Here is a 25,523-nt window from a genome sequence, read left to right as displayed (position 1 = left end):
TTGTGTATGTGTGTGCACGTTTGTGTGTTCATGGGCGCACGTGCCACGACACACGTGGAGATCAGAGAACAGCTCTGCGGCTGTGGTTCTCCTGCTTCTCCATGGGATCCAGGGGTGGATCGGAAGCTGTCAAGGCTTACACACGAAGCCAGCCCCTTTATCTACTAAGCCACCTTGCCTTTAAAGGTATGTCCTCCACAGCCGCGCATCTAACCACGCAAGAAGCAGCAGTCCAATCGTGCAAATCTGCTAGTGCAAGCCTGTCATCTCAGCTACTCAGGAGGCTGAGACTGGAGGGCTGTAAGTTCAAGACCAACCTAGGCAACTTAATAAGACTCTGTTTCCAAATAAAGAAAAAAAAAAACAATTTAAAGGCTGAAGATATGGCTCAGTGGTAGAGTATTTACCTGGCATGCCAGAGACTGTTGGAACTATACCAGTGTGACAAAAAAATAAATAAATCCAATGGGTGACAGCATTGGTGACGACCTGGCTTTATGGCTTTCCCATCGACCCTCCAGTCTTTTGCTAAGTGCTTCCTAAGTCAGATACGTAGCTAGAAGAGAAAGTCTACTCACAACTGCTTCCCGGGGTTGAGGGATCCCCGGTCTAACTCTCTGTCAAACTCGGTTCGGATGTCTTCCAGGGACCCGTCGTCCCCGAAGGCCCCCCACTCGGTGTTGATGCACATCCTTCCCTCGTCCCCTTCCACCAGGTCAATGTGTCGCAGCTCCTCCATGTAGCAAGCGTTGGAGCCAGTGCCTAGGAGAGACAAGGCGGGACGCTGGGACCACACGTGGAAGGGGAGGGTACCTCGTGGGCTGAACAAGGGGCGGAGCTCGGGGAGGGGAGGGGCGGAGCTCGGGGAGGGGCGGGGCGCCCTACCAATGATCAGGCCAACTTCACACTGTTGGTCGTCGTAGCCGCAGGTCATCATGGTCCCCACCGTGTCATTCACCACAGCCACAATGTTAGCGTCATAGTCCTGGGGACCAATAACGAAGAGAAGGTCACCATCAGCTCCCGGAGGGGTGCCGAAATCCCACCCTCAGAGATAAGCTTGGCAGGCATGCTCCGATTCTCACATGTCACCAAGCTAGTGGGCGGCGCTGGCTTCACTGTGGCCAGAACTCAATTAACTGGGTTAGAGAACAGTGATTACGTTATGGAAAATGCAAGGTCCCCTTAATTATCTGGCTCAGGATTCTTTGGGGGGTGAATTTTCCTCTACATTCCTCTGCAAACCTCCAATGGAGAACCAGAAGATCCACAGAGGGCAGCCCCTTCAAGCGCTAATTCATGCAGGTTCTGGCTGGAGGGTCTCCGCTGCAGGCCACCTTTGGTGGCATTTCTGGGAGTTCACATCTAACCTACTCCTCTGGGCTGGGATTCTCACTTGGTCCCCTGTCGGGGTGTTCAGAGCACAGCTCGTCTGTGCCCCTCCCCTCCCAGCAACACGAGGCAGCGGTAAGCCATTTTAAGATGGAGATTCCCGCCATACCCGACTCTGCACAACCCAAGAGAAATTACCCCTCGCTTCTTAATGGCCTTATTCAGCAGCTTGACCACATCTGTTCCTTCCACGCCACTGGCTTTGAACTTCTTTGTCCACGTGATCAGGACAGCCTGCGAACAAGAGTGGAAACGTGGCATCAGAGCAGAGAGCCTTGGCATCCCCAGGCCTTGGGGGCTACTCAGCCCAGCACAGGGACAAAGTAGACACACTTCAGTGACAGGTGGCCTCTACCAAGTCACATCGGAGCCAGAGTGAGTTTGATCCACCACCTGTCTATCCACTTAATGGGTTTCTCTGGGAGAACTTTTAAAAAATGATTTTTTTTTTGTTTTGTTTTTTGTTTTGTTTTGGTTTGGTTTTGGTTTTTGGGTTTTTTTTGAGACAGGGTTTCTCTGTGCAGCTTTGAAAAGCCTGTCCTGGAACTCATTTTGTAGAACAGGCTAGCCTCTGAATTCAGAGAACCGCCGGCCTCTGCCTCCCGAGTGCTGGGATTAAAGGTGTGTGCCACCGCCAGGCACGGATTTATTCATTTTATGTGCGTTGGTGTTTTGCCTGCATGTATGTCTGTGTGAGGGTGTTGGATCACCTGGAACCGGAGTTACAGACAACTGTGAGCCAGCGTGTGGATGCTGGGAATTGAACCTGATGTCAGCCAGGCCCCATTCAGAAAGAGCTGGATGGAGAGAAGCCTCAGCAGCTAAGGGTACTTGGAGGGACCTCCACCCCCATCTGTACGTGATGCATCCCCCATCGTACAGTATGATGCTCATCTCGGTCTGGATGTTCACAGAGCGACAACCAGCAGGAGAGAGGCAGGCAAGGCTAAGTTCCCAGGAGTGTGCGTGGAGTCGGGACTTAGCTTTGCCATACGCTTTGTATTGTGTCAAGGTGGTTTTTACACATGGCCTTTAAAAGAAATAAAAAAATAAAAAATGGAAATAAAAGAGTTCTATTTGGCTCTTCTTTTCTCGGCGGGGAAGGCTGCTATAGACAGCAGGTTTGGGATGATCGTCGCCAGGCTCTGCCCGACTCCCAGGGCTTACACAAAGAAGAGGAGCCCTGACCTCGCTCGGAGAGCCATGTACTCGGAGAGCCATGCAGGCGACCGGCTGCAGAGGAGTGGGTGAACCTCCACTCTGGGGCAACTGTGACTGAGCCCGGCATTGGAAATGACCTGGGGGGGGGGCAGCGTTTTCTTCCCTTCAGCCTCTAATGAAACAAACGTGGTATTATTGTGGGAAGAACATGGACTCGGCTGACGAGAGACCCAGTCCTTTCTCAAGCTCCCACCCACTTCCTGGTGGGCGGTTCTCTCGATCCTCTGTGGAGCATTCTGTACATTGAGATTAATGGAGTTGGTCTGGATTTGGGCAATGGAGGCTATAGCCTTGAACCCCATCCCCCCTCATTGGGGGTCAGGGTTGGTAAACAAGCCACACTTTTGGCACCTCCTCTGCCCACAAGGCCCCGCCCCCACATCTGTTCCATCCTGCAGGCCCCTGTTCCCAGGAGGATGTCCCTCCTGCCACACCTTCCTCTCCCCTTCAAAGACTGCTTTCTGGAGGCCAGGTCATATCCGCTAGCCATTCTCTCTCAGGGCCTGGCACAGTGCCTATTAAACACTCAGTCGCCGGGCGGTGGTGGCGCACGCCTTTAATCCCAGCACTTGGGAGGCAGAGGCAGGCGGATCTCTGTGAGTTCGAGGCCAGCCTGGGCTACCAAGTGAGTCCCAGGAAAGGTGCAAAGCTACACAGAGAAATCCTGTCTCGAAACCCCCCCCCCAAAAAAAAATAAATAAATAAACACTCAGTCATCATGTTGGCCACTGAGTGGCCATCTCGGTTATTAGACCAACTGCCAGGTCTCAAAGAGGAACTGACTTTTTGAGACAGGGTCTTATGTGTCCCACTTTGGCTTTGAACTTGCTATGGAGCTGAGGATGACCTGGAGCCTCTCTGGTCCTCCTGCCTCCACCTCCCAAGTACTGGGTTACGGCTGTGTTGGAACTACAGGCATGCACCATCATACTGGGTGTATGTAGTGCTGGGGATCAAACGCAGGGCTTCCTGCACATGAGGCAAGCACTGAACTGAGTGGCATCTCGGCCCGGCAATTAGGTATTTTGAGAACATATCTTCACATAACTCTTACTGTAGTGAACGGTTAGAACTGCTCCATCGTTAGTTATAGTTATTAATCTCGTAACGTGCCTAATGCACAAACTAAACTTTATCAGGCGTGTGAATGTATAAGCAAAAACCATACACACATACACAGTTCAGCATGATCTACAGCTTTGGCATCTTGGGGGCCTTCGGACCTTCCTCCCACGCTATCACGCAGTGGCAAGCTTTGAGGAAGGGCTGGGAGGTGTAGGTGTGTGTGTGTGTGTGTGTGTGTGTGTGTGTGTGTGTGTGTGTGTGGTGGGAGGGTTGTTCTGTCCCTTCACATAGGCAAGAACAGTCTCCGCCTGCTCTTTCCACATCTCCGTAGCTCTCTGAGGAACGGTTTCACCACAGGGTAGAGCTGAGTGCATCCTTGCCAAACAGACGCATGAATGAATAAATGACAATAAGGATGACTCTGTGACAACTCAGTCACCTGGGAGCTCGACAAGGAAACCAAAGGTTTCTCTTCAGGCTGAAGCCAGCCTGATTCCTGAGGCGCAGCACCTGCCCAGACTCGCGGTCGCCATGTGGCTTCCAGGTAAACACACTTCAACCCCAAGGAAGAATTTCCCCCCCTTCTCTCCACAGCTATTAAGCTTGTCTACCTTGCTCACTTATGAGAGTTTTTTCAATGGCTCCCTCTACCTGGTGGCTGTAAGTACCATAGTTGGTCTCTAAAAATGCACCAGCAACTGAAGTAACTGATCAACGGAACAGGCTGGAGATACGGCTGAGCTAGCAGAGCGCCTGCCCGGCACGCACTAGATTCGGGGTTCAATCCCCAGCACCACATGAACCAGGCAGGGTGGTGCTTAGGAAGGAGAACCATGAGTTCAAAGTCATCCCAGGCTATTCTCCAGAGAGCAGCCTGGGATACAGTAGACCCCTCAGAAGAGGTCCGGGGTGGGGGTGGTAGGCGAAAAGAAGGGTAAGAAGAAACATGTCACCACAACCTCACGTTAATTTTGGCAAAGGATGCCAAAACCATGAGGCATATGAGTCACCCACAAGCAACTGTCATCCTCTGAACCCAACTGTCCCCCAAGGCATCCTTACCTCGTCTATTTTGGATTGCCGGCAGGGGAAAGAAAACGTGAATCCCACAGGTAATTTCTTGTCCTTGATCTTCCTTTTCTCCATGAAGTCCCCCAGGCACTCAGCGACATGATCGAAAAGCTAGAAGGCACAAAGGAGGGACATCAGATTGGGGGCGGAGAGAGGACTCTGCTTCAGATCACATAATGTGTGCGTGCGTGCGTGCGTGCACTTGTGCGCGTGTGCCGGCGAACACAGCTCTCACAGAACACCTCCAGCCCTCTCAGAAGTCACTGACACTGATCATCTAGGCACTGAAGGAAAATCAGAAACACAGAGGGAGAATCAGCCAAGAGTCTTCCGTGACCCACTGGCCAGGGGTCTCCATGAGCTGTCCAGGAGGAGTGGCCTGGCCACTCCCAAGGCCGACCCTGGAGCTCCTCAGGCAGCTCCATGGCTGAACAACCGTCAAAGCATTGTGCTTTCGCTTTACCTACTGAAGGAAAGATGAGCACCCCTGAAATGCACGAACCCTAAGTGTGGAGATCGCAGGGCTCTCACAGGCTGCACCTGCCCCATCGCCGATACCCACATCGAGGAATACAAACGGGGCTGGGGGTATGGAGCAGTGTACGGCGCTTGTCTAGCCACAAGGCCCTTGTCTGATCCCCAGGGCCTAACCCCCAAAGATACAGAACAACACCAAAACCCACGTGACAAGCGAGACACGGTAGCTCATGGCTACAATTCCGGCACGCTGGAGTCTGAGGCAAGAGGATTGCCTCGAGGTCAAGGCCAAGGTGGGCAATGGAGTGAAACCCTGCCTTAAACCATAACAACGATAAAAACCCAGATGCTACCTTCATGGCTCTGGGGTCACTCCTGCCACCCCGATTTCTAACACTCTCGTGTATAAATGGAAATGGAGCTGGGAGTGCTCCCTGCTGTCTTTGTCCTGGGTTACCCATGTATCTTTGGGGACTGTCCCTGTTCATCACTGTACTACGGCGTGAACACGCCATGCTATGAATATCCCAGTGTATATCCGGCATTGCCATGCAAGCTTGCTGGCGCTGACTCATTAGGCAATACACACACTGCAGGAATCCACTAGGAAAGCGCCCAGAAGCCGGGCTCCCTGGCTTCTGCATGCACACTGCTGATGGCACAGAGATGAACACAGGCACAGAGCTTCTTAAGAGTCCAGAAGAGGACGGTGTCGATCGAAGGCTCTGAGTCACCTTGACCCAGCTTTAGAGTGGACCTGACTCTCTGCTGGGGTCAGGGAACGCCCAGCCCATTCTGAGGACTCTGGGAGCCTCGGTCCTGAGTCACTATTACTCAGGCTTCCCTGCAGCGGTGTCTCTGACGGAAGAGACACGTGACCATCCTCTCCGGAGAAACCGGGCTAAGCCTCCTGTGACCTATTTCAGGCGGCTACAAGCCCTTTACTAAGTCAGTCTTGAGGCCTCCGCCATCTGCACCCGGGGCTCCAGGCACTCCTGTTCCAAGTGAGCTGAAGGGAGGAAGAAGGGTCGTCCAGGAAGGGCAGGGAGGAGGGCCTGAAAGGGTTCACTGCAGCACCTGAAACCAAGCCAAATGCATCTCCTCACAGCGGCTGAGAAGGCCGAGGCGCACGGGGTATACTGGAGCACACCTATAGTCCTAACACTCGGGAGGCTGAGGGAGGAGGAGGAGCCAGAGTTTCAGGCCAGCCTGAGCCACAGTAAGTTCCAGCCCAGGCTCAGCATCTTAGAGAGAGGCCCTGTCTTCTGAAATACAAGGTAAGGAATGAGCTTGGGTTGTAACTCAGTGGTGGAGCACTTGTCTAGTTTCCCAAGACCCTGGATTCAATACCCAGTACCACAAAATAAATGAATGAATGAATGAGTGACACCTCCTCACCTTCCTGACAACATGCTCATTATTTTAAAAATACACACAGAAGCTGTAGTGACTCATGTTTGTGACCTCACACGCAGGAGGCAGAGGCAGGATAGTGAGTGTGAGGCCAGTCTGGACTATATGGCAAGTTCCAGGCCAGCCTGAGCTAGCTAAAATGAACCAACATTTTAGGGCCAATGAGATGGCTCAGCAGGTCAGTGCTCCCCACCAAGACTGGTAAAGTGAGTTCAGCACTTGGGACCCACATGATGGAAGGAAAGGACAGACTCTCACAAAGTGTCCTCTGACCTCCACATACTCCCACTGTGGCCGCGTGCACACGTGCGTGTGTACACACACACACACACACACACACACACACACACACACACACACACACTTAGTCCTTTAACTGACTAGCAGGGCAAATAATGGCAAAACAAAACAAAATTTTAAAAAAGCAACAATTTTAAGTATTATTCAAAATTATCAAAACTATTTAAGTAATGTGGTGTGTGTGTGTGTGTGTGTGTGTGTGTGTGTACACAAGGTGTATATGCACATGAGTATCAACAAGCGTGTCCCAGTGTCACCAATGAGGCCAGAGGACAATGTCAAGTGTTGGCTCTCTCACTGTTTCATTACCTTGAGAGATTTCTCATTGAATCTGGAGCTAGGCTGGTAACCAAAAAGCTCAGGCCATCCTGTCTCTGCTTTCTGACAGTATTGGGGTTACAGCCATTTGGGCAGCCACAGCCAGTGGTGGTTTTGTTTGTTTGTTTGTTTGTTTGTTTGTTTTCCCGAGACAAGGTTTCTCTGTGTAGCTTTGGCACCTTTCCTGGAACTCACTCTGTAGCCCAGGCTGGCCTTGAACTCAGAGAGATCCACCTGCCTCTGCCTCCCAAGTGCTGGGATTAAAGGTGTGCGCCACCACCGCCCGGCCACACCCAGCTTTGAATGTGAATGCTGGGATCAGAACTCAGGTCCTCAAGTTTGTGCAGAAGGACAATTCCTACTGAGCTGTCCCCCATCACTTTTTAAAGTCATGTTTTAACAATGGTGCACGAAGCTTCTGACATCATAAAACTTAAAACTGTAGGAGGCTCTTGGGGTACCATGTGGGTGAGAGGGGAGACAAAGAAACTGAGTGGGGGGGGTCTGCAGGGTGAACACACCGTCTGCTCATCTCTAAGCTTAACAATATTTCAGACGAAAGGTTTAAATCCAATTTTAAAACATCTACACATCACAGAGGGTGAGAACCCCACTGGATCCAGACCCTCAAGCCTCTACTGTTCACCACCGCCTGTGAGTCTGAGCAGCTCCATGGGTAACATGAGGACCTGGGTCAGCACAGAGCTCCATAGAAGAGGTCAGAGATCTCAGGAGATACCGGCCGACTGCTCACACCAGAACGCTGGAGATGTTCGGGCTTCAGCCCTGTCCGTCTTTCCGCCCTGCTCCCCTCACACCCTGATCTAAGCTCCTGTCCACAGCCACATTTCCTCATCATCAGAAAAACTAAGAAACAGGGATCTAAGAAAGAGGGAGCCTCAGACGTTGTGCTAGTTTGAATGTAATTGGGCCCCATAGGCTCACAGTGAGTGGCACTATTAGGAGGTGTGGCTTTGTCAGAGTGGGTGTGGCCTTGTTGGAGGAAGTGTGTCTCTGTGGGGTGGGGCTTCCTGGTCTCCTATGCTCAAGCTAAGCCAAGTGCAGTTCACTTTCTGTTGCCTTCGGATCAAGATGGAGGACTCTCAGCTTCTCTCCAGCGCCATGTCTGCCTGCATGCCACCATGTCGCACCACAATGATAATGGACTAAACCTCTGAAACTGTAAGCCGCCCAGTTCAATGCTCTCCTTTATAAGAGTTGCTGTGGTCATGATGTCTCTTCACAGCAATAGAAACCCTAACTAAGACAGAGGTTAAGAACACCACTTGCTGCTCTTCCAGAGGACCCAAGTTGGGTCGGCGGCATCCATATCAGGCAGCTCACAATATGTTAACCCCAATTCCAGAGGCTACCCAATGCCTTCTTCTGGCCTCTTGGGGGCATTTACACCTACATATATGTGGCATACATTCACCCAAGCCACATATATGCATTTAAATTTCTTGCTGGGTGTAGTAACGCACGCCTTTAATCTCAGCACTGGAAGGCTGAAGCAGGCGGATCTCTTTTGAGTTTGAGGTTGGCCAGGACTACAAAGTGAGTTTCCAAGACAGCCAGAGCTACATAGTGAAACCTTGTTTCAAAATAAATAAACAAATAAATGAAAGAAAAAAAAAGAAAATAGTCCCAGTAGCCGAAACTGTAAGTTCTGGGGTGAGACCACCTCAGAAATCTCAGAATTTGTGCGGCTACTAAAGCAGCTGAGCTAGGTCTCTCCCACGTATAAGATGGGCATAATGAATGCCCACCCCACAGGGTTGCCTTGAGTCACTAAATACAAAGTGTTTCTACGTCGGCCACTTGCACACAACAAGCATGGCACCAGTGTGTGCTATAAAGTAAGACACCACGTCACCATTGTCGTCTTTTTAGATGATTTAGAAGGAGCAAAAAAAAAAACAACAAAAAAAAAAAAAAAAAAAAAAAACAAACAGCAGGAGGCAAAATGATCCCGGGAACAAGAAGGGGACCTGAAGGCACAGGCTGGAAGGGAATTCCTGAGGAAGTGTACCCTGGGATGGAGGCACCCCCTGAACAAGCCCTGCTCCTGAAAGGCCAGGCCAAGGCCCCCAGGAGATGTCCGCACACTGCACACTGGCAGCCTCAGCAGTGGCTGAACCCAAGGACCACAAACAACACTGACAAGCTGGTACTTGTTCGGGCTCGCCAAACAGGTTGCTGGCTACCTGCAGAAAAGAAGCCATGCAGCGGGCAATGGGCACGTGGGTAGGAGACCTCCTTCCCCCGAGCAGCGGACTTGGGCTGAAGGGGCCAGTCTCTGAAGCCCAGTGATGGAGGCAGGACCACCTAATGTGGCTCACCTGCCTCCGTGGCTGGCTGGAAGGTGGCTTGCCCACACCGGAGAGAGCACTTCCTTCCACGCTCACTGTGACGTGCTCTGAAACACTCGGGATCCAAGCAGCAGGCAGAGCTCAGGGCCAGGACCAGCTCTTATCGAGGTGGGTTGTTCCAACTCTCGCCCACACAGTAACTTGGGCACCAAGTGGGATCCTATACAGAAGGCGTGGGGCCTCACCTCACAGTCCGCCCCAGAACCACAGCTTTCTGTGGAGAACTTGGGGAACCTTGCTATGGACGCACACCTTCCGCAGCAGAAATCTGGCAAGCTTCCAATGGTACCAAGACCATAGCCCCGGTGTGGGCTGTGGGTGGGGCACAAGCCCCCATTCACAAGAGTCCATCCACCAGAGTAATGGAGCACCCCCGTGTCATAAGGCTCAGGGGACCCAGAGATGAATAAACACCTGAGGCTATTGCCAGAACCTTAGTCTCAGGGTCCTGGGGAGATAGGGCCCCCACCACACATCACAGAACAGGTCCTCTCCAGGTGTGCACATGTCCTTTGGTCAGGAAGGCTGGCCCTGCTCAAGGTCCCGTGGAAGGAGGGGAAGCCTTGGGTATGAGCGTTGAGGAGGGACGGCCATTTCCAAAGCAAAGCCTGCAGGGTCTGCTTCCTGTGCCAAGGGTGTGTACGCACCATTAAGTCAGGGTGCGGAGCTCCCGATGCCCCGAGCTGGGGGCCTCTCCCCAGGGCCTGGCTTCCAGGGAGTGGATGGAGAAGCCAGTGGCCTGAGAGAGGGGCATGTCTACCCAAAGGGTGGGCCAGACCTGGGCCAAGGAACCGACCCAGGATCCTCTGGGAATAAAAGCACTTGCAACAGCGCCCCGGGGCCTCCCTCCCCACAGCCTTCACCCACCCCCACACCACCAGTTCACCAGATGGTTGGTGTGTGCCAGCCCCGCACAGCAGCCTCCTCCCTCCCCCGGGAGTCCTTTACAATGGACTTTACAGTGTCCCATCAAGCCTGCCTCCGATGAGGGGAACAAGGACCCACCTGGCTTCCACTGCCATGCACGATGTTCTCTGGGGTTTCGTAGGCCTCAGACTCCATGTAGACATTCTGGTTCCTCTCGTGATTCACCTGTACCCGTAGGATTCGAAAGGAAGACCCGCCAAGATCCAGGGCGATGAAATCCCCCTTCTCTGACAAGGGAGAAGAGAGGGGTCATGTCAGACTCCAAGTGTGAGGAGGCCGTGGGCAGTATCCACCCTTTGGGCCTAGCCCTGTCTCTCCCGCCCGCCCATACAGCGTCTTCAGCAGAGAGCGCGCTCACTTGGCTTGGCCCTGCTGGAGCGACTCTGGTCTCACAGGGCAGAGGAAGAGGCGCTGAACGAGGCACAGAGCTCCATTCAACCTTCCTCTGATTACTTCGACTATTTAAACAGCAGTACTGCACCCACACGACACTAGCTTCTTACTTTGTTGAGATGGGGTCTCATGTAGCCCAGGCTGGCCTCAACATCGCTATTTAGCGGAAGATGACCCCAGTCTCCCAACCCTGCCGCCTCAGCCTCCCAACCGCAGGGATTAAAGGTGTGTGTCGCCACACCCAGCTTAAACAGTATTTCAGGACAGGAAAAGCCTGTGCTGAGATCCATCATCCTATGCCCTGGGTTCCTTCCATGTTGGCTCAGATGTCAATCACTGCTTGCCCAAAGCTCCTTGGGTTGTTTTTCTTTTTTTTTTTCCTTCCATTGTTGTGGTAAGATATACACAATATGAAACTTAGCACTAGGGTCGTTTTTAGAGTACACAGCTCAGTGTCACTAAGGGCATTTGCAAGGTTAAGTAACCACCATCACTTCTGTCGAAACTTTTACATCACCCAGCATGACTTGGAAATCATTAAGCGGTAATTCCTCATCCCCACCCAACCCTAGAAACCGCCACTGCATGGTCTGAAAGGGGTCCGTTCTAGACATTTCATATAGGTGGAATCAGGCATAAACTGTCTTTTTGTAACTGGTGGCTTTCACTCAGTGTAATATCATCCATGCTGCAGCCTGGATTACTAGGGCAGGAGTGACAGCCACTCTTGTCTCCCTAAGTCCCAGCAGCCCTCATATCCATGGCTATCAATATCAGACTGGTGGCACCTCACTTACCCTGAGAAGGATAGCATGCATGTGCGCGCGCGCACACACACACACACACACACACAGAGTTTGCAATTTGAGTCACATAACACGCAGTTCCTTCATTCAAAATGTATGGTTCGAGCCAAGTATGGTGGTGCATGCCTGTGATCCCAGCACTAAGGCTAAGACAGAAGAAGGTTTGTGAGTTTGAAGCTAACCTGGGCTACACAGGTGTGTGTGTGTGTCTGGAGTGTGTGTGTGTAATAATAGTATCTAAATAATTCTTTAATTATATTTTTAAAATCCAAAGGTTGGGGATATAGCTCAGTGGTAAAGTGCTTGCCCAGCATATAAGAGGCCCTGGGGTTGATTCATAGCACCACAAACAACCACTAAATAAATAAATGAATGAGTGAGTGAATAAATAAATAAATAAATGAGCGAATAAATAAATAAATAAATAAATAAATAAATAAATAAATAAATGGGATTAAACAACTCTGTTCTGGGCATTTCACAGAAATGGTTCCTGGTGACTGGCTTTTTTCACTTAGCAAAATGTTTCTAATGCGCTTCTACACTGTACTGTTTCCCAGCATCTCATTCTTGTTGTGGTTAATACTATCCCACTGTCTGCAGGTACCACGTTTCACTTCATTGACTGATCGACGTGGGCTGGTCCCACTTTGGGCTAGTAGGATCAACGCTGCTAGGCACACTGGCACCCAGGTTTGTGTGTGGACACGCGCCTTCGTGTCTCTCAGGTGCAGGCAGGACTCAGACCGCCTGGTAAAGCACGGTTAGCTTGTCAAAGTGCCACTGTCTGACCACGTGGCTGCATCACTTTCTGGTCTTATTTGTGGTGGACGAACTCTCTAGTTTGTCCGTATCTTCAGGAACACACGTGTGACGTCACTTTCCGCGGTCCCTCACAGCTCTCTGATGAGTGCTGACGCTAGAGCACCGTCCACCTACTTCCTGCCCATCTATATCTGCTTCGGAGTTAGGTCTGCCCACAAAATTGGAGGGGTCTTTTTTGAGCTGAGGACCGAACCCAGGGCCTTGCGCTTGGTAGGCAAGTGCTCTACCACTGAGCTAAATCCCCAACCCATGGAGAGGTCTTTACATCAGATCTATGGGGGTAAAAGGACTGGTCACCCAAGCTTGACAATCTGAGTTCAATCCCCAAACTGATGTAAAATGCCAGATATGGTGGTGCACATCTGTAAACATCTATAATCCCTACCCCTACGGCCACTTGGGAGGCAGAGACTGGAGAATGGATGGGGGTGGGGGTGGGGCTGCCTGTGGGCAAGCCTGGAGCGTACAAGGCAGCAAAGGAAAGGCAGAAGGAACGAGAAGACTCACAGAAGTTGTCCTCTGACCTCCACAAGCATGCTACGGCATTAATCAATTAATAAGTAGGGCCAGGGATGTAGCTTAATTGTGGAGCGTTTGCTTAGCTTGCCCGAGGTCGTCTTAGTCACTGTTCTGTTGCTGTGCAGAGACACCATGACCAAGGCAGCTCTTACCAAAGAAAGCATTTAATTGGGGGCTGGCTTACACTTGCAGAGGGCCAGTCATCACGGCAAGAAGCAGACAGGCGTGGCACTGGAGTAGTAGGTGAGAGTTTTGCATCTTCTGATAGCATAGGCTGGGCCTGGCGTGGGCTTTTGAAACGCCAAAGCCCATTCCCTGTGACACACCTCCTCTAACAAGGCCACACCCCCTAATCCTTCCTAAACAGTTCCACTAACTGGGGATCAAGTATTCACACATGTGATCCTATGGGGGCCATTCTCTTTCCAGCCACCACGTAAGTTCAGTTCCTACCACAGGAAGGAAGGAAGGAAGGAAGGAAGGAAGGAAGGAAGGGAGGGAGGGAGGGAGGGAGGGAGGGAGGGAGGGAGGGAGGGAGGGAGGAAGGAAAGAAGGAAGAAGGGAGGAAGAAGGGAGGAAGGGAGGAAGGGAAGGAAGGAAGGAAGGAGGAAGGAAGGAAGGAAGGAAGGGTGGGCTAGATAGATAACTCAATAAAGTGTTTGCCATGCCAGCCTGAGGACCCAACTTCAATCCCCAGAACCCAGGTTAAAAAAAAAAAACAAGCCAGGTGCAGTAGCACCTGTAATCCAGCCCTGGGGAGGTAGACAGTGGATCCTGGGTGCTCACTGTAACCAGCCTGGCCCACTTGTTACGTCCCAAACCAACGAAAGACCCTATGCCAAAAAATAAGATCGACAGCACCCGAACACCACACACGCGTGGACATTCTCCCACATGTATTCACACACACACACTCACAACAACAACAGGGCAGGTGAGGTGGGTAAAGCACTTTCTGAGCAAGCCTGAAGAGCTGAGTTCAATTCCCATACCCCCCCCCAATAAAGATGGGAGGGGAGAACCAACTCCACAAAATTGTCCTCTGAGCTCTACACACTACCACAGTACGTGCGTACCACCGTATGTGCATCATAGAGTTCCACAACAGTAATAAATAAAATAAATTTAAGTTGTAAGAATCCAGCCGCCAAAAGCAAGGTCACAAAGGCTCACATCTATTTTTCTTTAGGCGTTTCATGGTGCCAGCTCTTACACTTACGTCTTTGATTGACTTGGAGTTAATGTTTTGTACAGGGTATGAAGTAAGGACACAACTTGGTTCTTTGTGGACCTTCAGTGTTCTGGCATCACAGGCTGAGGAGACTCTCTTTTCCCTCACTGAATAGCCTTGGCTCCCCTGCCAAAAATCAACTGACCATGAAAGTGTGTCTCTGTCTCCCTGTATGTTTTATTTGTTTTGGTTTTTTACTTTGTTTTGTTTTGAAACAAGGTCTTACTGTGTAACCCTGGCTGGCCCAGAACTCTCTAAGTAGACCAAGCTGGCCTTAAACTCAGAGATCCACCCATCTCTGCCTCCTGAGTGCGGGCATTAAGGTTGTATACCACCGTACCCGGCTTTATTTTTATTTTTGAAATAGTGTTTCTTTCCCACCAAAATACAGTATATTCTCTTTTATACAGTGGACATGTGCTTATATTTGATTCATTATAAACTTATAATTGGGAAATTTTTCAGTTGCCAGCTGGGTCTCATGTTCAGATATAAAAGAAAGCAGGTTTCCCGTCATTGAAGCTCCAGGTAACGGTGGCCGAGAAGAAGTCGGGCACCCTGGGCTGGCCCATCCCACCCTGTCCTGCTCACCCCCATCTCCACTCAGCCTTTGAAACAGGCTCAAGCCAGCGAGGTTCCAGGAAGTTCAGGTGAGAGCGGAAAGGATGACCGTGACATGCCAGGACAGAGTTCACAATCATCTAAACGACAGTGTCTGGATGACTGTAAACAAGACGATGGAACTGAGAGGTTCCTGACAGGTGGCTGCTGAGATCCTGCCAAGGGGTCCCTCTTGAAGCAGGGTCCTCCCTACCTGGGGTGTCCCTGGCTCCATCTGAAGTGTGCTGTGTGGTGGCTGCGGCGGGGGGGGGGGGGGGGGAGGTTGCCACACCTACTTGAAAATCACTTTTACAGCCCAGGAAACGCTGGGAAAATATTAACTCCATGCCACAATTTATGGAAAAGAAAGCTCCCAGCAAACTGGTCCTACCAGTGGCCAGGAGCCCCTCCCTTCTCAGACTAGCAAATACTCATTGCTCGTTGTCTCTTTTTCTCTCTTTCTCTTTCCTTCTTTCTTTCTTAATATGTCTACAGGTGTTACCTTCCTCAACTGGGCAAATGATAAGCAGGGCTTATTGGAGACAGGGCTGGGGGACAGCAGACCATCTGAGTGTAGGAGCTGGCTCCGCAGGAACCCACAGACCTCAGTCACAAGGTCTGTTTGCTCTTTTATTCTGCCAGGCCAGGGACAAAGAGAACCGGCTTCAGGTAAGTGCCACAGGGCATTTGGTAAGCTCTGCTGGATGCCTGGCATTTCCTTAGCTCAGACTCGGGATCCTCCTGCCTAAACCACCTAAATAGCTGGGATTATAGTCAGGCACTAGCCTGCCTGCCTAAAATTTATCTAACCTATCCATCTGCCTATCGATCCATCTACCCATCTCTCTCCTCTCCACCCGCTTCCTCTCTGACAAGGTCACACACAGCACAGCTCTCTCTTGAACACGCAGCAGCAGAGGACACTGAACTTCTGATCTCCCTGCCTCGACTTCCCGAGTGCCCCAGCTTGGAGGGGGTGGAGTCGAGAGAATGCTGGCTGTGTTTCACCTTCTCCCTGTCTCCTTCCACATGGCAATACCAGTGAATTCTAAAACCCACTTCCCCCTTCCCCCAGAGGAAATGCTGCTTAGAAAGGTCCTCCCCTCCAACTCCAGAGTGAAGGGCGAGGCTGGGAGACCTCACTATGCTTCGGATGGTGCCCGACAGGTCCCGAAGCCCTGCCACTTAATCCTGCCTTTTTACGGCAGCCGGAGCAGGAAGAATCATGCCCTCCATTGCCTGTTTATTTAAGTTTTTTTTCAGTCCAGTTAATTATTTCTTTAAAGAGAGGAACTCATGGCAATTCTCCTGCCTCAGCCTTCCCACATGCTGGGATTATAGGTGTGAGGCACCGAACTCCCACACACCCATTTCACAGAAGAGACAACGGAGGCTGAGAATGAAGTCACTTCAAGATCCTGAGGAACTAGTCAGTGAAAGTGCTGGGGACTTCTCCATTACTTTTGGGTTTTCTTTCTTTTTACCTCCTCTTTCTTCCAGTTCAGCTTCCTGCACCAGCAGCTGCTGGCTTCCCTCCAACTTCCTCTTTGCAGCTTTAGCCTCAGATCTGCCTTCCCACTCCAGGGGAAGCCTCCTGCCCCAGCTCCTCCCAGCATTTCCCACCGCACTGCGGGGAGGGAGCCGCTCTTCGGGAGAAGGCTCATTAGGCACCGCTCTGAAGGGCCACTCTGAAGGGCCTGGCATCTCTTCCCTTCTGACGATGGTCATTATTGCCGGGGAATAATGGAAAGCAAACACAGGGCAGGTGTCTCTGAGCACCGGCCTGTGCTGGAATACACGGCAAACAGAGACCGCCTTCATGACGGGCCCCGCTCTGTCAGTGAGCTACAGCAAGCCAGCGCCAGTGACCATCTTCATCCTGAACCCCACCAGGACCAGCTCCGAAAGCTGGGACCCGCAAGCCCCTGGGACTTCAAGCCATCGCCGGATACCAGGCAGCCAGAGCTAATCAGACTCCGACTCAAAAAAAGAAAGGAAATGATCGCATGTGGTGGCACTCGCTTTCAATCGAGCACTGCACTGGGGAGGGAGAGGCTGGCAGATCTCTGTGAATTCAAGGCCAGCCTGGTCTACACAGCGAGTTCCAGGCCAGTTAGGACTACGTAGTAAGACCCTGCCTCAACAGATAAATAAATACTTAAAAAAAAAAAAAAAAAAAAAAAAAGGAAGGTGTTCTTTCCTTGGTGGAATGTAGGGCACAAAAACATCTATCACCAGGCTGGAGAGAGGGCTCAGCAGTTAAGAGCACTCACTGGCTGCTCTTTCAGAGGACCCGGGTTCAATTCCCAGCACCCACATGGCAGCTCACAACTGTCAGTCACTCCAAGATCTGACACCCTCACACAGACAGACATGCAGGCAAAACACCAATGTACATAAAATAAAAAGAAATAGCCGGGCGGTGGTGGCGCACGCCTTTAATCCCAGCACTCGGGAGGCAGAGCCAGGGGATCTCTGTGAGTTCGAGGCCAGCCTGGGCTACCAAGTGAGTTCCAGGAAAGGCGCAAAGCTACACAGAGAAACCCTGTCTCAAAAAAACCAAAAAAAAAAAAAAAAAAAAAAAAGAAATATAACGAAATTGTCATAAAAATTGTATCTGTTACCATTGTGAGTGTGGTGGCACAAACTTGTAATCCTACCTCTGGAGAGTCTGAGGCAGGAGGACTGAGAGTTCAAGGCCAGCCTGGTCTCCATAAGGCTTTATCTCATTTAAAAAGAAAGAAAGAGCCGGGCGGTGGTGGCGCACGCCTTTAATCCCAGCACTCGGGAGGCAGAGCCAGGCGGATCTCTGTGAGTTCGAGGCCAGCCTGGGCTACCAAGTGAGTCCCAGGAAAGGCGCAAAGCTACACAGAGAAACCCTGTCTCGAAAAACCACAAAAAAAAAAAAAAAAAAAAAAAAAAAAAAAAAAGAAAGAAAGAAAGAAGGAAGGAAGGAAGGAAGAAGGAAGGAAGGAAGGAAGGAAGGAAGGAAGGAAGGAAGGAAGGAAGGAAAGAAGAGAGAGAGAGAGAGAGAGAGAGAGAGAGAGAGAGAAAGAAAGAAAGAAAGAAAGAAAGAAAGAAAGAAAGAAAGAAAGAAAGAAAGAAAGAAAGAAAGAAAGAAAGGAAAAATATGACCAAATATGCTATAAATCATTCTGCTTTGCATGGAAGAAGGTAATAGTACACCTGTATGTTCCCAGGAAATGTTTTATGGCTTCTCCTTTGTAAAGAACATTTCCATGAGCCACAAGAGAGAAACAAACATCCAAGAATCTACAGCCTCCCACACAGCTCCCAGGCTAACCGAGACCTACAATATCCTTGGCACTAAATGGGGCAGGGGGAAACCTGTGACTCAGGAATGAGGTACAGTCAACTCAGAGGAACTTTGTGGGGAGTACTGTCCAATAAACATGTCCAAGGGAGCTGGAAGATACAGAGTGTTGGACTTTGCAGAGGACCCGGGTTCTGTTCCCATCACCCACCTGGTGGCTCATCACCATCCCTAACTCCAATTCCAGGGCATTTGATGCCCTCTTCTGACTTCAGAGGGCACAAGCATGCACATGGTGCACATACATTCTTGCAACAAAACATTCACACACATTATTTTTAAAAAATTAAAAAACTCACACCTTTAATCTCAGCACTTGGGAGGCAGAGGCAGGGGGATCTCTATGAGTTGCAGGCCAACCTGGTCTATATAGTGAGTTCCAGGTCAGCTAGGGGCTACACAGTGAGACCCTGCCTCAAGATAGATAGATAGATAGATAGATAGATAGATAGATAGATAGATAGATAGATAGATAGGTAGATAGGTAGATAGGTAGATAGGATAGATAGACCAATTGATCGATCTTTGGGAAAAATCAAAAGGTACGTGGCCTTATGAATGTTTGTTTCAGGGGCCAATGCTGCCGACAACCTTGTCTTTGAAGCTCCTGTTCACAGTGAACAGTAAATACAGAGACTCACAACTGGTCAAAGTGATGAGAACAAGGACCTGCTGGATGCTCAGCTAGAAATGGGACATCAGTGTCACCCCTCCAGGGCTCAGGGAAAATGGTGGATGAGGGGATGGGAAGGACGTGAGAGCTGGAGACGGGGGTACCGAGAGACAGTGAGCTGGAAGGGGCTGCCTGCAGAACATGACAGACAAGACAGCTGCGTTCTTGCTCTCCCGGCCCGCTGTGTTTATCAGCAGAAGATCTGTGGAAGACTAGACCCAAATCCTGCCGTGAGTAGGGGGAGGCATGAGGCCTCCCCCTCCCTGAGGACTTACAGGCAGATAATGGTAACTAGGAGAGAGGGGATCAGCTCACGAGCGCCCACCCGTCTTGGACTATCTGTAGGTAGTTAGCGGTTGCTTTGGAAGGCAGAGACATCTCCCTCAGTAGTATAACTGCTGGTAGGGAGCTCATTCTCTTCAAACTAAATCCTTCATCCAGCATCCCATAAGAACCCTTAAGAAAACAGAGTGATCTCTAAGCAAACAAACAATAAAAATAGAAAAGTAATTAAAAAAAAAATGAAGAAAGAAAGGGACTCAGAGGGCATGGGAGGGTAATGATAGGTGGATATGGTCAAGATCCATTATAAACATGCAGAACATTTCACCATGAAACTGTCATCATATATAATTAACATACAATAATGTCCAGAGGAAGACTTGCTCATAAAAAAAAAATGAGCTGTATATATTAGAATGTGTCAGATATATTTCCAAAAAAAAAAACCTTCCTGAAAAATGGCCGGTTTCCAAGCTCAACCCAGTCCACTGGGGTCAAAGACGGTGGGAACGTGGGGACTGGCTCCTCTCCTTCCTTGAAAAACCACATCTCCCACCCCAGAAGCTCCATGTCCAGGGCACTCATTCCCATTTTCCTGCCCTCATTCTGTGGCTCGGCTCATTACCACAGGTGAAGAGTGATGATTTCCATTCCTACAGGGGAACAGCACCTCAGACTCAGACTTCCCGCACCCAAGACCTGCTTCTGATCCGTCAGTAAAGCTCAGAGCCCAGAGGCAGGTGAGATGACGGAGGCAGCAACCTACTCCCCAGAGGGGCATGGACTGAGCTGGGGGGGGGGGGGGGGGACGATGCGACTGGGGCATAAATACCAATGTCTGTGGCATACTCGTGTCCGGGGCACGTGAGCTGAGCCCCCTCATAAATATTAGGAGTAGGAAGGAAAGCTATAGCATAGGCTGTGAGCTGTACTGTCTCCCCTAAAACCACGGGTTGAAGTCCCAACCCCTGGTACCTGTCGGTGGGGTCTCATTTGGGAACGAGCTCTTGGTGAGCAAGTAAAGTCATATTTCTCAAGGTATGGGCAGCGGCCCCTTTGAGGGTCGAAGGGCCCTTTCACAGGGGTCCCCTAAGACCGTCTGCATACCAGATCTTTACATTATGATTCATAGCAGTTGCAAAATCACAGTTATGAAGTAGCAACAGAAGTAATTTTATGGTTGCGGGGGGGGGGGGGGGGGTGTAGGGTGTGTGTGTGGGGGTGTCATCGTCACCACAACATGAGGAACTATATAAAGGGGTCGAGGGGAGGGGGTCATTAGGAAAGTTGAGGACCACTGAAGTAAAGAAAAGGTCACTAGTGTGGGCCCTAACCCGATATGGCTGGCATCCCTCAGGACAAACGACAAACGACAAGGACCCAGAGGATCCCATAGTCGTTGTTGTTCAAGTCTTTGGCTTCCTCCCCTCCCCTCCCCTCCCCTCCCCTCCCCTTTGTGTTGTCAATACTGATCTGGGCTCCTCCGAGGTCCCAACACTTGATCCTGGCAGCACCGGAGGAAACAGGCAGGGGCCATAGGAGGCCCAGGGCCCAAGCCGCCGCCGGCTCCGGCTCCCCAAACCCTGTCACCGTGTCCCGACCTGGGTATACAGCTATGTGAGTCACCACATTTAAGTCACCACTGGTTGTGAGAGACACGCCATGATTGGATGAAACATTAACAAAGAAAAAAAAAATGCCACTGGGCTAATAACAAGGTGGGAATAACAGAAAGAAAAAAAAAAAAAAAAGATGGAAGACGGCACAAAGCAGTGCAGATTTCAGAGTTGGTTTTGTTTTTTTTTTTTTTTTAAATGAGTGATTCCAGATGGAGGAGACATGGAAGCAGACTCTGGGGAAGACAGCTGTGCTAAAGCAAACGGGTCCTTCTCATGCAGGACTGCTCGGGGCCTTCCATATCTTCCTCAGATCCCCGTAGGGAACTAGAGAATGGGGTATTTCCCAAATGAGTGGGCCTTGTCTGGAAGCATATGGGGGGGTTGGAGGGGGATGGCGAGGTTACTAGTGTCACACTTTGAGACCCTCAACCTTGGAAATGGATGGTGGGGGAAGTGGGGGAGGGGCACTGCTTGAGCTAAGGGTACTTGGAAGGAGTCGGTGGGAAATGCAAGTTCAGAAAGGAAGAAGACATCTCTTGCCGCCTCCTCCTCCTCCTCCTCCTCCTCCTCCTCCTCTTCCTCCTCCTTCTTGATCACAGGGGATCAGGTAACCTTCCCAAGCCTCCCCAAGCCCAGCTCACTTGCCATGCCCTCCCCGCCCTCCCCACTCTCGGCTAAAAGGCCTGGCTGAACTCAGCTAAGACACGGGAGAGATTCTTTGCCTGCTTATGGGCTCATCCGGGGCTAAGGAAAAAGTGAGACTTCACACCAAGGGCCTCCCTTCCCCGGCCACAGGCACCAGAACATGCTGGGGATAGGGCAGCCGGGGTGGTCCGGCCGGCTGCCGCTTCAAAAGCTGAACGGCTGGTAACCAACCCTTGAAGAAACACAAGGTCCTGGGTCGGAGCCAGCTCAGTGCTTGAACAAAGAAACATCAGAGCTGGAGACAGTGATGTGTGTACGGTGAATCCCATCTCCAGAAGAGCATGAACAGCGCACGCCCGGGGTAACCCGGCCCAAGACTCAGTGAGGACTTTCCCAGGGCCAGCGATAGCCGGGACTATTCCAGCTCCAGCCAGATGGCACGGCAAGACCCAGCCATAGCCCTTTCCTGGGAAAAGGACTGTAAAAAGCTGCAGCTTTGCTGGCATGGACCCAGGAGCTGCTTCAGACGTGATTGAAGATCCAGGCCTCCAGAGCAGGACAGAAATTGCAGAAGGGCAGAGGCCAGACTCACAGGAACGAACTCAGACTCCCTGGAACCCAGCTCCCCTCACGGCAGGCTGGAAGAGAACCCCATCGTGGTACTGGAGTGGCTTCAGCACGCACCTTTGCAAACTAGTAGTAGTCGCTGGGAACTGGCTGGGCAAAATGGCTGCCACTGACTGAGCAAATGAGGCCATGGGCTTCCACTCGGCCAGTGAAGAGTGGATGCCAATTCCCTGGAGAGGAGTGCCCTCAGGCCTCAGGGAAAGCGCTTCAACTCCCTGCCGCAGGCAGGAGCCACAAGAATGCACTGAGAAGAGAATTCCTGGGGCTACCTTGATACTGGGTAGAGAATTTGTCCAAATGGGGACTCGAATGCCCTGCCTCTGAGTCCAATGTGGGGACCCCCTCCCACTTTTTTCCCCAGGGTACTTTTGAGGAGAGAGGGATAAGAGATTTAGATAGAAGGATAGGGGAGAGAGAGAAACACAGAATAGCCTCAGGAGGGCCTGGATCCTTATCCATCGGCCCCTTCTGTCTCTTCTAAAGGGCTTTTTAAAGGAATGCCAAGGGGTGGAGCAAGAGACCTCCCCCACCAGCACAGCCAAGTGCAGACCCTTCCAAACACCTGGTAACCACGCCCGTGGTCCAGCCATCCCCTCATACAGCCCTGCTGGGTAAAGCAAGCTCAGATCTCACTAGGAAATCTCTGTTGTCTCCCACAGTCCAAGCCCTACCTGGCCACTAGGCGCGCTACTTATCGGGGGCAAGACATCCAGGTGCTTGGGATTCTCTCAACGAAGCTTTAGTTTGTGCTAGAGACGTAAGATAATCCCACACAGTACCTACAAACCCCTAAATGCTATACTTTTCAAGTGTCACATAGCCCTGCCGTGAGGTCAGGTCAGCATTGTCCAATGTGGTGTCATCAGTGCCTGGAGACATATGACAGAAGCGCTGGTGTACAGATAAGAAAGATAACCGAATCAATGGGAGAACAGATGGGTGGGTGGGTGGGTGGCAGGATAGTAGATAGATCAAAGGACGAATAGGTGGAAGAAATGGTGAATGAGTGAAAATGAACACACGATCAAGTGTTTGGAAGGATGGTCCCACAGAACACCCAAGAGCCCCATCTCTCGGAGACTCACCTGAACCATCAGGGATGGACCTTACAAAGGTCGGCAACATCTTGACCGAGGCTGTTGGATTATAATCCCGGGAAAGGCCATTCTTCATTTCTTTCTTGAAGCGTGTCAGGATATCTATCAGAATTTCATCAGAGAGCCGCATGGCATACAGATACTTATCAATCTGGGGGAGAGATAAGAAAGAAGGAGGAGGCTGAGTTCAAGGGAGGTTCCGTTCAGCTCCAGCCTGGCTGGGCACAGGACGAGAAAGTGGCGGGTGGCCTGGACACTCGCAACTCCAGACACACTGGAGCAGCCTCGAGGGAACGTCACACCAGAGGAGGCTGCCCAAGTCCCCCAACTGTGCCACCCACAGCAAGACCTCAAGTGCCTCTGTCCCTCTTCCTCACCTACAAACAAGACAACCCCAAGGCCCCTCCCAGGCCTGGATACTGCATGGCAGATGCTGTTTGGTCCCCAAGGATAGGATACAGGCAGGTTTCCTCCTCTAACAGTGGCATCTTAGGCATCCTTCCCTCTGTGAGAGGGGGCTGGTTCCTTCCTCAAGGTTGGCAAGACCATAACGGCTAAGAACCGGCTAAGGGATCTAGGGCCAGCCACACGGCTTCAAGGCCTCGCCCTGTTGTCTTAGAGTTGTGTGATTTCTGTTTCTTTAGCTGAAATAATTAGGACTTAACCGTGTGTGTGTGTGTGTGTGTGTGTGTGTGTGTGTGTGTGTGTGTGTGTGTCAGGAAGATCACAAGTTCAAGGCCAGCCTGGACTATATAGAAAGACTCTCATAAAAATAGATGAATTAAATGAACAAATGGATGAAGGTGCCAATGGGCTTCTTTGAGCAATGACTTCCTTCAAAGTTTCATTTATTTTTATTTTATGTGTATGATTGTTTTGTCCGAGTGTACGTGAGTGTGCTGTGTGTGTGCCTGGTACCCTCGGAGGCCAGAAGAAGGTGCCGGATCCCCTGGGCCTGGAGTTATAGATGGTTGTAAGCCACCATGTGAGAATCAAACCTAGGTCCTCTGCAAGAACATCAGGCGCCCCTCACTGCTGAGCCATCTCTCCGGTCCCAAATATAATTTCTAAGGCAGATGTGATCAGTCAAAGAGCCAGAACTGTCAGAGAACACAGGTGACTAGTCCCAGGAAGAGACATTAACCCCCCCTTCAGAATGTTTGGAGACAGTGCCGGGGCCCCATGCCCACAGGTGGGGACTCTGTGCCTGCTTAATGTGCCCACAGCTCCAAACAGATTCTCTTCCAGGACACAGGCTCCTAATCTCAAAGCCCTGGGTGGTCACTGATTGTCCTTTCTGCTTGGTCTCTCAGAAAGTGTTTCCTGGGAGCTGGGGGTGTTACTCAGTTGGGTCAAACCCAGGTCTGGCAGCACATCCCTCTAATCCCAGTGTACCACAGAGCTATGTACACCACCAGCTTTCCCGTAAACAGTTGGTTTTGTTTGGGACAAGGTCTCTCTCTATATAACCATGTAGCCATCTTCATGCTCCTGTCTCCTACTTCCTGCCTCTTGATCCAGCAGTGAGGAGCACCTGATATTCGTGAGGAGGACTTATGTTTGATTCCCAGCACTCACATGGTGGCTTACAACCATCTATAACTCCAGTTCCAGGGGATCTGGCACTAGGAAGGTTGAGGCAGGAGAAGGAAGTTCCTTCTTAGCCCCAACAAGGCCCAGCACCACAGTGGGGGGAATGGTTCCTGGTACCTTCTATGCTCACAGGAACTGGACACCTTGTCCATGGCACTGTCTTGTGTCCACTGGCATTTTTTTTTTTTTTTTTTGGTCTTGGTTCATCACCGTTTTCTTGACTTCTCCGCCACTTACGAAACCCGGCTGAGCATGCGTTAGTAAATCTGGAGATGCCTCCGCTGCCCTCAGTCTGCCTTTCCACACTCTACCTATCGCCACGGGAGCCTCTCCCGGGGCAGGTCTGGTCAGTTCCCTCCCTTTCTGCTCTCTGCCCTCACCCAACCACACTCCCCTAGCTCTTGCTGCTGCGGCCTCAGGCTCCTCTGGGCCGGTGGTCACCTCCACCTGAGATGCCTTCTCTTCCCAGGTACCCAACCCTTACCAGCCCCTCGAGAAGATCCAGGTCAGGTGTCACTTGCTCCCCGCAAGTCTCCCAAGGCTGGTGATAACCTTTCCCATGGTCCTCAGCACGCATCATGCATGTGTTCCCTCCGCGGTATCTGTGCTGAGGAGTTTGCCTCAACCTCCCCAGCGCCCCACTTTGGATCCTTGCGGCCAGATTTATAACCCAGTAACACTGACAAGACCTTGATGTTGATTGGCTGCTGAGCATGGCATCTT

At 51.1% G+C, this 25,523-nt stretch overlaps 1 protein-coding gene across 8 annotated transcripts in view; it reads right to left on the bottom strand.

Moving 5' to 3' along the window:
* Positions 1 to 25,523, bottom strand: part of Hk1 (hexokinase 1) — a 111,404-nt gene that overhangs the window by 27,142 nt on the left and 58,739 nt on the right. For 7 of the 8 annotated variants that reach the window (XM_042266303.2, XM_076557175.1, XM_015990462.3 and 4 more), the window contains 6 exons: positions 23,196 to 23,358; positions 10,635 to 10,783; positions 4,741 to 4,860; positions 1,531 to 1,626; positions 886 to 985; positions 579 to 762 (listed from right to left, as the gene is read on the bottom strand). In XM_042266303.2, coding sequence (XP_042122237.1) covers positions 579 to 762; positions 886 to 985; positions 1,531 to 1,626; positions 4,741 to 4,860; positions 10,635 to 10,783; positions 23,196 to 23,358 — 812 coding nt within the window. Of the gene's footprint in view, positions 1 to 578; positions 763 to 885; positions 986 to 1,530; positions 1,627 to 4,740; positions 4,861 to 10,634; positions 10,784 to 23,195; positions 23,359 to 25,284; positions 25,381 to 25,523 lie in introns of those variants that run through there. The other variant, XM_076557172.1, reaches the window with a different exon arrangement.

This window comes from Peromyscus maniculatus, chromosome 21, assembly GCF_049852395.1.
Source record: "Peromyscus maniculatus bairdii isolate BWxNUB_F1_BW_parent chromosome 21, HU_Pman_BW_mat_3.1, whole genome shotgun sequence".
NCBI classification, from domain to species: Eukaryota; Metazoa; Chordata; class Mammalia; order Rodentia; family Cricetidae; genus Peromyscus; species Peromyscus maniculatus.
This window is presented reverse-complemented; position numbering and strand designations above follow the sequence as displayed.